The 12,155-nt window shown below is 34.7% G+C and overlaps 2 protein-coding genes across 2 annotated transcripts; both read right to left on the reverse strand.

The window, feature by feature from the left end:
- Window positions 1-857: 857 nt before the first annotated feature.
- Window positions 858-4,031, reverse strand: LOC120357745 (uncharacterized protein K02A2.6-like). The gene is made up of 2 exons (XM_039449207.1): window positions 3,071-4,031; window positions 858-2,581 (listed from the first exon to the last, which is right to left on the reverse strand). The coding sequence occupies exons 1-2, from the start codon at window positions 3,411-3,413 to the stop codon at window positions 1,347-1,349; spliced, it is 1,578 nt and encodes a 525-aa protein (XP_039305141.1). The 5' UTR covers window positions 3,414-4,031; the 3' UTR covers window positions 858-1,346.
- A 760-nt stretch (window positions 4,032-4,791) lies between these two features.
- LOC120357744 (uncharacterized protein K02A2.6-like) lies at window positions 4,792-8,639 on the reverse strand. Its single transcript, XM_039449206.1, has 2 exons — window positions 7,679-8,639; window positions 4,792-7,189 (listed from the first exon to the last, which is right to left on the reverse strand). The coding sequence occupies exons 1-2, from the start codon at window positions 8,019-8,021 to the stop codon at window positions 5,955-5,957; spliced, it is 1,578 nt and encodes a 525-aa protein (XP_039305140.1). The 5' UTR covers window positions 8,022-8,639; the 3' UTR covers window positions 4,792-5,954.
- Between the last annotated feature and the right edge of the window lie 3,516 nt (window positions 8,640-12,155).

Here is a 12,155-nt window from a genome sequence, read left to right on the forward strand (position 1 = left end):
TGAAAAATTTGAAAAGTAAAATTTATATGTATGATATCTCGCTTTCAGCATTTACAAAACACGAGGATTATTAAAGTAAGTAAATATTTAACGTTCCGGTAACTCTCATATTCATTTTATATGTTTTTAATATTATTTTCATTAAATGTACCAAGAGACATGATCTCATAAACTTACATCTGTCAAACAGCATGAGAACGAGCGAGCATGATATATACATTGACAAGACCTGAATGCAACGTAAATATGCTGTAATTAACAGACATCTTATTTATATTGCTTGCATATAATATTTTACGCTCGTTCATATAAGGTGAATATGAGAGTTACGGGAATGTTTAGTAATTATTTGCTTTAACGATCCATGTGTTCTGTACGTGCTGAAAGTGACATATCATACATTACACACATATGGATTTTACTCTTCAAATTTTCCAACTGTTTAGATTAAAGTATATATGAATATAATCATGAAACAGAGAGCTAATTAGGCCCCATGGGAGTAATTAAACCTGTTTTATTTTCCCTTCTTCCTCGAATGTGTATGTCATTTATACTAGTAAAAACATGAATCGCTTTTCCCGATGTGTTACTAAGTCATACTTATTTTGATTCTGTTGTTAATGCACTTTGAATTTTTAATAAATTAACGTTTGAAACAAGTATCTAATGAATAAATGAATATACCAGAATACTTCTAAGCTGCAACTATATAACTCAACTTCTATAACTCAACTTCTATAACTCAACTTTTAAATTTAATCATATTACAGGCATTTGAAGTATTCTCGTATATACATTTATTTATTAAATACTATGTTGTAACGACAATTTAGGGGTGCAATCAGCATCAACGATTTGATAGAGATACTTCCTTTTTATTATTACGTCCGAAAAGATACATAACAACAATACAGTCTTGAATCATACATATCTGAACAGAGAGGCTCCGCATGCCGGAAAAACAGCATGCGCCATCTGATCAATCTGAAGGGAGATCAGCCATCAACCAAATATCGACCAATAGAAAATCATAATAATTCTCCCACACTTAAAAGAAAACATGAATATCTTCTGAAAATTAAATAGTATGTGATGATAGCATGGAATAATAAAAGGAATATTATTTTAAAATGTAGTTGTTTAAATGTGATGGCGCCTTGCGTATACGCTGTGACCGTCTAATAGTATTTGGTAATGTTCTTGGTTGATCTACAGGAGGTCCTTCTGATGGATCTTCAGGTAGAATGGCGACTGAAACTGGTGAAGCTGGCTTCGAATACTCCATATAGTGACCCAGTTCCGCAAAGAATTTTTCTTCTGGTTTGATCTCTTCTTCCCCTCCTTTAGTATCTGGTGCAAATCGAACTTCTTCTTTTTTTACTTCCGTGCTGCGTAATTGATCGATGTGTCTTTTGAAAATGTACCCATCGTCTAATTTGATAAGATAATGGAGTTGACCAAGTCCTGATGACGGTACCAAACTTCCATGTAGGCTTTAAGTTCGTATAATATCGTGCCTGTACTCTCTCTCCTACTGGTAAATTGCGAGTGCCTGGAATTTTCTGGTAATTACTCGTCTTCTTGCATGGTTTGAGAGCATCTAATTTAATCCGGATAGCACGATGAAGATAAAGTTCCGCTGGAGACTTCCCACATGCGAGTGGAGTAGCCCTGTATCTAAATAAGATTTCTCGAACTTTTTGGTTTAATGTTAGGTTTTCATCTTTCATGGATTTGAGACGTTGTTTTAATGTTTGAATATTTCTTTCGGCGAGTCCGTTGGTAGCAGGATGTCCTGGCGCTATGAATTTTTGGAAGATACCGCTTTCACGAGAAAATTGCTTGAATATTTCACTGACAAATATTGTTGCATTATCGGAGACCATAACATCAGGAAATCCGTGGATTGAGAAAATATCTTTTAGAAGTTCGATGGTCTTTTCTGATGTTGGTGCTTCCTTGATGATTCGAATTTCAGCCCATTTAGATCGAGCATCTACTACTACTAAAAAATAATGGTTCTCGAATGGACCTGCATAATCTATGTGAATACGGTTCCAGTTAGATGTCGGTTGTTCCCATTGATGTAATGGAGCTTTTGCCGGACTGGTTTTTACTTCTGCGCAGTTTTGGCATGATTTTACCATTCGTTCGATATCTCGATCGATTCCTTTCCAAATGCAATAACGGCGTGCCAGCTGTTTCATTTTTGTAATGCCAACATGCGTTTTATGCAATTCTTCGAGGATTTGTGGTTGTAGGATTTTTGGGATAACTACGCGTTGTCCTTTGAATAATATTCCTGCTTCGAGAGTATATTCGATGTCATCGGCTTCTTCGCTGAGTAGTTTCCTTTTAATTTTTGAAAGAGTTTCATCCTTATCGGTTTCTTGTATAATATTTTCGGCTGTAATATTTTCAGATGAAATTTCGAAAATAGTTAAATAACATAGTTGGTGGACTTCTTCATTGATGGCAATATCCGTTGAATAATATTTTTGATCTACTGGAGCTCTGGATAAACAATCTACATTGATATTTTCAGATCCCTTTTTATATTCGACTTCGTAGTCAAATCCTGATAAAAATGATGCATATCTAAGTAATCGAGCTGAGGTCATAGCTGGTAATTTATTATTCTGGTGAAAAATTCTAGTGAGAGGTCGATTATCAGTTATTAGTTTAAATTTGCGACCATACACGTACATAAAGAATCGATTGACTGCAAAAATGATTGCGAGCGCTTCACGATCAAGTTGACTGTAATTTCTTTCTGCGGACGTTAGTGATCTAGATGCGAATGCAATCGGTTTTTCGATGCCATCAATAATGTGCGATAAAACTCCTGCGATGCCTGTAGGACTAGCATCACATGTAATAACTATAGGGAGTTCTGGTTCGTATGGCGTTAGTACTTGATCGCTTGAAATTTCATTTTTAAGTTTTATAAATGCATTTTCACAGCTATTATTCCATTTGAATTTCGAATCTTTTAAGAGTAATTTTCTTAATGGATATGTAATTGTTGATGCGTTTGGAATAAAATTGGAATAATATGTTACCATACCTAAGAAACGGCGTACATCTCCAACGTTGGATGGTCTCGGCATATTAATTATGGCTTCGATTTTCTTTGGAGATTTTGAAATTTTGTTGAATCCAATATTGTGCCCAAGGTATTCAATTTCTTCTTGGAAGAATAAGCATTTGCTTTTATTAAGATGTAGATCATATTCCTTTAAGCGTTGTAAACAGGCATATAAATTTTGTTGACATTCTTCCTTGGTAGATCCATGGACAATAATGTCATCGAAATATGCCAGAGTTTTATTGAGGCCCGATAGAATTTGATCTATGATGCGGTTGAATTCTGATGGTGCTGTTTTTATTCCAAATGAGAGCCTATTCATTCGATATGTGCCTCGGTGAGTAGAAATAGTTTGAATTTCACTGCTTTTACTGTCGACTTGCAAGTGTAAATATGCTTTGAATAAATCGAGACGGCAAAAATAATGTGAATCCCGGAGACTATTTAATATTTCGTCGATTCGTCTAATTGGATAGTTTGCAGATACTAGTCTTTGGTTTACTCCAATTTTGTAATCTACGCACAAGCGAACATCTCCATTGACTTTTGGAATAACTACTAGAGGCGATCCCCAGTCGCTCAAGTTTACTTTTGAAATAATACCTGCTGCTTCAAGATCGTCAAGTTCCTTTTCGACTTTTTCCCGTAGTGCATATGGTACTTCTCTTTCCTTATGAAAAATCGATTTTGCACCTTCTCGCAATTGGAGTGAAATTGTGACCTTTGGTACACATCCTATCTTTTCTTCGAAAATTTCAGGAAATTGATTAACTATATCTTCGATATTGTTGATTAATTGATTCTGAGAATGGTTGATGTTGTTCCTTTCTTCGTTGTCGATTTCTTGAAGATTTATGCCTAGATGTCGAATCCATGTACGTCCTAAGAGTGGTGCCAATTCATTCGACACAACGTATAGTTTCTCGCGTGATACTTTCCTTTATATCGAACTTCGACTTCTATTTCTCCATCTGGAAGAAATACATTTTGTGTATATGACCGGAATGCAATTGTAGATTTTTGGGGGTTGATTTTTAGTTTAAGCTTTTCGAATTCTTTTCGTGGAAGTAATGTAACTCCTGCTCCTGAATCAACTTCAAAAGTTTGAGGTTGTCCTTCGATATTGACTGTAACAAAATACTTTTTGGAATTATTGCGTTCTGTATTTTGATTTTCGTATATATCGATAATATGGTTAACTCCGTAAGTTGATATGTCATCTTGTATATAATTAGTTTCTGTATTAGCTTCTGTGTTTGATTTATTTGCATTAAGAAGTGATCGTATACACACCTTTGATAAATGGCCAGACTTACTACATGCAGTACATTTTAAAGTTGATATTTTTATTCGGCAATCTTTTGCTAAATGATTGTTGTTTCCGCAACGTAGACATAATCCCTCGATGCCTAGTCGCTTGTAGTCAATCCTTGATTTGGATCTGGGTCGGTGGTTATGTCTTGATGGATTTTTCTCGCTGTTTCTTTTCCTTGATGTTGAAGTATCACGTCTGGATTTCTGTTGCTTTATTACTTTGTTAACGTCTTCCGTGTTAAATGAATGTACGGCTGGCTGGTTTTTTGAAAGTTCACGGCTGTCGATTTTTGAAGCTTCCAGTGCTAGGGCTTTTTCTGAAATTTCTTTGAACGTGGAGACATTGGATTGAAGTAGCTGTTCACGAATTGAATTATCTTTTATACCTCTAATAAACTGTGCACGTAAGAAAATTTCTGCAATAGAAACTTTACAGTCGCATGGTGATATAAATTCACAATCAGCAATGTCCCGGCGTAGAAGTGCTGTGTATTCGGCTAACGATTGATTTTCGTTTTGATACGTTGACAGAAATCGATGTTGTGCAACTTAAATATTCTTTTTAGGACACAAATGTTTTTCTAAGACTTCTACGAGATTTTGGTATTCTAGCATTGTGGGCATTTGAGGAGCTACTAATGCTGCTAACATATTATAGTATGTAGCACCGATAGAATTTAAGAGCATTTTTGCACATAGTGCTTTGTCTGATGCAACACCTTTGATTTGTAAGTAATTTTCAAATCGTTGACGATAGTACCTGAAGCTTTCCTTCTTGGCGTCGAAATTTTCGAATGACGGTAAAAGTGTAGTATTGATTAGAGGTTGGGTACCTTGCTGAGAGCTCCCTTGAGGTTGGACGGATAATACACGCGTGATTAACTGCTGCTGGCTCTGATTTATTAAGGATAAGAATTGTTGAAACTGTTCCTGATCTATGGTTGGTTATTTATTTGTTTCCTTATCTCGTTCGATATAATGTCAGATTTTTTTTTTTTCTTTTCACCTCGTCGCCAAAATTGTTGTAACGACAATTTAGGGGTGCAATCAGCATCAACGATTTGATAGAGATACTTCCTTTTTATTATTACGTCCGAAAAGATACATAACAACAATACAGTCTTGAATCATACATATCTGAACAGAGAGGCTCCGCATGCCGGAAAAACAGCATGCGCCATCTGATCAATCTGAAGGGAGATCAGCCATCAACCAAATATCGACCAATAGAAAATCATAATAATTCTCCCACACTTAAAAGAAAACATGAATATCTTCTGAAAATTAAATAGTATGTGATAATAGCATGGAATAATAAAAGGAATATTATTTTAAAATGTAGTTGTTTAAATGTGATGGCGCCTTGCGTATACGCTGTGACCGTCTAATAGTATTTGGTAATGTTCTTGGTTGATCTACAGGAGGTCCTTCTGATGGATCTTCAGGTAGAATGGCGACTGAAACTGGTGAAGCTGGCTTCGAATACTCCATATAGTGACCCAGTTCCGCAAAGAATTTTTCTTCTGGTTTGATCTCTTCTTCCCCTCCTTTAGTATCTGGTGCAAATCGAACTTCTTCTTTTTTTACTTCCGTGCTGCGTAATTGATCGATGTGTCTTTTGAAAATGTACCCATCGTCTAATTTGATAAGATAATGGAGTTGACCAAGTCCTGATGACGGTACCAAACTTCCATGTAGGCTTTAAGTTCGTATAATATCGTGCCTGTACTCTCTCTCCTACTGGTAAATTGCGAGTGCCTGGAATTTTCTGGTAATTACTCGTCTTCTTGCATGGTTTGAGAGCATCTAATTTAATCCGGATAGCACGATGAAGATAAAGTTCCGCTGGAGACTTCCCACATGCGAGTGGAGTAGCCCTGTATCTAAATAAGATTTCTCGAACTTTTTGGTTTAATGTTAGGTTTTCATCTTTCATGGATTTGAGACGTTGTTTTAATGTTTGAATATTTCTTTCGGCGAGTCCGTTGGTAGCAGGATGTCCTGGCGCTATGAATTTTTGGAAGATACCGCTTTCACGAGAAAATTGCTTGAATATTTCACTGACAAATATTGTTGCATTATCGGAGACCATAACATCAGGAAATCCGTGGATTGAGAAAATATCTTTTAGAAGTTCGATGGTCTTTTCTGATGTTGGTGCTTCCTTGATGATTCGAATTTCAGCCCATTTAGATCGAGCATCTACTACTACTAAAAAATAATGGTTCTCGAATGGACCTGCATAATCTATGTGAATACGGTTCCAGTTAGATGTCGGTTGTTCCCATTGATGTAATGGAGCTTTTGCCGGACTGGTTTTTACTTCTGCGCAGTTTTGGCATGATTTTACCATTCGTTCGATATCTCGATCGATTCCTTTCCAAATGCAATAACGGCGTGCCAGCTGTTTCATTTTTGTAATGCCAACATGCGTTTTATGCAATTCTTCGAGGATTTGTGGTTGTAGGATTTTTGGGATAACTACGCGTTGTCCTTTGAATAATATTCCTGCTTCGAGAGTATATTCGATGTCATCGGCTTCTTCGCTGAGTAGTTTCCTTTTAATTTTTGAAAGAGTTTCATCCTTATCGGTTTCTTGTATAATATTTTCGGCTGTAATATTTTCAGATGAAATTTCGAAAATAGTTAAATAACATAGTTGGTGGACTTCTTCATTGATGGCAATATCCGTTGAATAATATTTTTGATCTACTGGAGCTCTGGATAAACAATCTACATTGATATTTTCAGATCCCTTTTTATATTCGACTTCGTAGTCAAATCCTGATAAAAATGATGCATATCTAAGTAATCGAGCTGAGGTCATAGCTGGTAATTTATTATTCTGGTGAAAAATTCTAGTGAGAGGTCGATTATCAGTTATTAGTTTAAATTTGCGACCATACACGTACATAAAGAATCGATTGACTGCAAAAATGATTGCGAGCGCTTCACGATCAAGTTGACTGTAATTTCTTTCTGCGGACGTTAGTGATCTAGATGCGAATGCAATCGGTTTTTCGATGCCATCAATAATGTGCGATAAAACTCCTGCGATGCCTGTAGGACTAGCATCACATGTAATAACTATAGGGAGTTCTGGTTCGTATGGCGTTAGTACTTGATCGCTTGAAATTTCATTTTTAAGTTTTATAAATGCATTTTCACAGCTATTATTCCATTTGAATTTCGAATCTTTTAAGAGTAATTTTCTTAATGGATATGTAATTGTTGATGCGTTTGGAATAAAATTGGAATAATATGTTACCATACCTAAGAAACGGCGTACATCTCCAACGTTGGATGGTCTCGGCATATTAATTATGGCTTCGATTTTCTTTGGAGATTTTGAAATTTTGTTGAATCCAATATTGTGCCCAAGGTATTCAATTTCTTCTTGGAAGAATAAGCATTTGCTTTTATTAAGATGTAGATCATATTCCTTTAAGCGTTGTAAACAGGCATATAAATTTTGTTGACATTCTTCCTTGGTAGATCCATGGACAATAATGTCATCGAAATATGCCAGAGTTTTATTGAGGCCCGATAGAATTTGATCTATGATGCGGTTGAATTCTGATGGTGCTGTTTTTATTCCAAATGAGAGCCTATTCATTCGATATGTGCCTCGGTGAGTAGAAATAGTTTGAATTTCACTGCTTTTACTGTCGACTTGCAAGTGTAAATATGCTTTGAATAAATCGAGACGGCAAAAATAATGTGAATCCCGGAGACTATTTAATATTTCGTCGATTCGTCTAATTGGATAGTTTGCAGATACTAGTCTTTGGTTTACTCCAATTTTGTAATCTACGCACAAGCGAACATCTCCATTGACTTTTGGAATAACTACTAGAGGCGATCCCCAGTCGCTCAAGTTTACTTTTGAAATAATACCTGCTGCTTCAAGATCGTCAAGTTCCTTTTCGACTTTTTCCCGTAGTGCATATGGTACTTCTCTTTCCTTATGAAAAATCGATTTTGCACCTTCTCGCAATTGGAGTGAAATTGTGACCTTTGGTACACATCCTATCTTTTCTTCGAAAATTTCAGGAAATTGATTAACTATATCTTCGATATTGTTGATTAATTGATTCTGAGAATGGTTGATGTTGTTCCTTTCTTCGTTGTCGATTTCTTGAAGATTTATGCCTAGATGTCGAATCCATGTACGTCCTAAGAGTGGTGCCAATTCATTCGACACAACGTATAGTTTCTCGCGTGATACTTTCCTTTATATCGAACTTCGACTTCTATTTCTCCATCTGGAAGAAATACATTTTGTGTATATGACCGGAATGCAATTGTAGATTTTTGGGGGTTGATTTTTAGTTTAAGCTTTTCGAATTCTTTTCGTGGAAGTAATGTAACTCCTGCTCCTGAATCAACTTCAAAAGTTTGAGGTTGTCCTTCGATATTGACTGTAACAAAATACTTTTTGGAATTATTGCGTTCTGTATTTTGATTTTCGTATATATCGATAATATGGTTAACTCCGTAAGTTGATATGTCATCTTGTATATAATTAGTTTCTGTATTAGCTTCTGTGTTTGATTTATTTGCATTAAGAAGTGATCGTATACACACCTTTGATAAATGGCCAGACTTACTACATGCAGTACATTTTAAAGTTGATATTTTTATTCGGCAATCTTTTGCTAAATGATTGTTGTTTCCGCAACGTAGACATAATCCCTCGATGCCTAGTCGCTTGTAGTCAATCCTTGATTTGGATCTGGGTCGGTGGTTATGTCTTGATGGATTTTTCTCGCTGTTTCTTTTCCTTGATGTTGAAGTATCACGTCTGGATTTCTGTTGCTTTATTACTTTGTTAACGTCTTCCGTGTTAAATGAATGTACGGCTGGCTGGTTTTTTGAAAGTTCACGGCTGTCGATTTTTGAAGCTTCCAGTGCTAGGGCTTTTTCTGAAATTTCTTTGAACGTGGAGACATTGGATTGAAGTAGCTGTTCACGAATTGAATTATCTTTTATACCTCTAATAAACTGTGCACGTAAGAAAATTTCTGCAATAGAAACTTTACAGTCGCATGGTGATATAAATTCACAATCAGCAATGTCCCGGCGTAGAAGTGCTGTGTATTCGGCTAACGATTGATTTTCGTTTTGATACGTTGACAGAAATCGATGTTGTGCAACTTAAATATTCTTTTTAGGACACAAATGTTTTTCTAAGACTTCTACGAGATTTTGGTATTCTAGCATTGTGGGCATTTGAGGAGCTACTAATGCTGCTAACATATTATAGTATGTAGCACCGATAGAATTTAAGAGCATTTTTGCACATAGTGCTTTGTCTGATGCAACACCTTTGATTTGTAAGTAATTTTCAAATCGTTGACGATAGTACCTGAAGCTTTCCTTCTTGGCGTCGAAATTTTCGAATGACGGTAAAAGTGTAGTATTGATTAGAGGTTGGGTACCTTGCTGAGAGCTCCCTTGAGGTTGGACGGATAATACACGCGTGATTAACTGCTGCTGGCTCTGATTTATTAAGGATAAGAATTGTTGAAACTGTTCCTGATCTATGGTTGGTTATTTATTTGTTTCCTTATCTCGTTCGATATAATGTCAGATTTTTTTTTTTTTCTTTTCACCTCGTCGCCAAAATTGTTGTAACGACAATTTAGGGGTGCAATCAGCATCAACGATTTGATAGAGATACTTCCTTTTTATTATTACGTCCGAAAAGATACATAACAACAATACAGTCTTGAATCATACATATCTGAACAGAGAGGCTCCGCATGCCGGAAAAACAGCATGCGCCATCTGATCAATCTGAAGGGAGATCAGCCATCAACCAAATATCGACCAATAGAAAATCATAATATACTAGTTTCAAACGTCAATTCATTAAAAATTTAATTTGCATTAACAACAGAATCAAAATAATTATGACTTATTGGCAGATCAGGAAAAGCGATACATACTTTCACTAAAGTGACACATTCGAGAAAGGAGGGAAGATAAAAACATGTTTAATTATGCGCATTCGGCCTAATTATTTCATGTCCATATTTATGTACATACTACACTTCTATTAAAACATGTGGAAAATTTGAACTGTATCATTCATATGTGTGTAATATATATCTTACTAGCAGATCGTACAGAACACGTAGATCGTTATAGTAAATAATTGCTAAACGTTTCAATAGCTACCACATTTGTTTTATGCGGTTCTAATATTATTTTCATTAATTAAACCAAGGAACATAACTTTATAACCTTACATCTGTCAATTTGCATGAGAACGAACGAGCATGATATATACATTGACATTAGCTGAATGCAATGTAAATATGCTGTAATTAACAGACAGCTTATTTGTATTGCTTTCATGTAATAATTCACGCTCGCTCATTCTCATGCAGTTAGACAGTTGTAAGGTTATGAGATTATATCATTTGATTGAATTAAAGAAAAAAATATTAAGACAATATAAAATGAATTTGAGAGTAACTGGAATGTTTAGTAATTACTTACTTTAATGATGCACGTGTTTTTTAAATGCTGAAAGCGAGATGTCATACATTAAACATATATGGATTCTGCTCTTCAAATTTTCCAACTGTTTTGATAAAAGTGTATATGAATAATGTGACCATGAAACAGAGATAATTAATATTAATGCAAGTAAATATATCTGTTTTTATCTTTCTTCCTTCCTTAAACGTGTTTGTCACTTTTACTAGTGAAAATATGGATCGCTTTTTTTCATCTGTCACTAAATCTTACTTATTTTGATTCTGTCGATAATGCAATTTACATTTTTAATGAATTGACGTTTAAAACAAGTATTCAATAAATAAGTGGATATACAGAAACACTTTTAATGCCTATAGTATATATGTTTAAATTTAAAAGCTGGATTATAAAAGTGACAAGTTAAAAGTATCCTTGTATATATTTATTTATTCATTAAATACTTGTTTGAAACGTTAATTCATTAAAAATTCAAATTGCATTAACGACAGGATTAAAATAAGTATGATTTAGTGGCAGATCAGAAAGAGCGATTCATATTTTCACTAGTAAAAGTGACAATCACATTTGAGGACGGAAGGAAAATAAAAACAGGTATAATAACTCGCATTAAGCCTAATTAGCTCTGTTTCGTGACCATATTCATATACACTTTTATCTAAACAGTTGGAAAATTTGAAGAGTAAAATCCATATGTGTTTAATGTATGATATCTCGCTGTCAGCATTTACAAAACACGTGGATCATTAAAGAAAGTAAATACTTAACGTTCCGGTAACTCTCATATTTATTTTGGTTTTAATATTATGGTTTTAATATTATTTTCTTTAATTGAATCAAGCGACATAACCTCATAACCTTACATCTGTCAAACGGCATGAGAACAAACGAGAATGATATATACATTGACATTACCTGAATGTAATATAAATATGCTGTAATTAACAGGCACCTTATTTATATTGTTTTCATGTAATATTTCACGCTTGCTCATTCTCGTGCAGTGTGACAGATGTAAGGTTATAAGGTTATATCACTTGGTTTAATTAATGCGTATAATATTAAAACCATATAAGAAGAATGTTAGAGTTATTGATTTAGCAATTATTTACTTTAATGATCCACGTGTTTTGAACGTACTAAAAGTGAGATATCATATATTAAACACATATGGATTCTATTCTTTAAAATTTCCAGTTGTTTAGACTGAAATGTATCTGAATATGATAATTAAACAGAGCTA

This window comes from Solenopsis invicta, chromosome 5, assembly GCF_016802725.1.
Source record: "Solenopsis invicta isolate M01_SB chromosome 5, UNIL_Sinv_3.0, whole genome shotgun sequence".
Lineage (NCBI taxonomy): Eukaryota > Metazoa > Arthropoda > Insecta > Hymenoptera > Formicidae > Solenopsis > Solenopsis invicta.

Coding starts and splice junctions, on each gene's coding strand:
- LOC120357745 (XM_039449207.1), bottom strand. CDS start 3,413: ATGAATAGGCTCTCATTTGGAATAAAAACAGCACCATCAGAATTCAAC. Junction 2,582..3,070: donor AGATGTACGCCGTTTCTTAG/GTATGGTAACAT, acceptor CATTTTTATCAG/GATTTGACTACGAAGTCGAA.
- LOC120357744 (XM_039449206.1), bottom strand. CDS start 8,021: ATGAATAGGCTCTCATTTGGAATAAAAACAGCACCATCAGAATTCAAC. Junction 7,190..7,678: donor AGATGTACGCCGTTTCTTAG/GTATGGTAACAT, acceptor CATTTTTATCAG/GATTTGACTACGAAGTCGAA.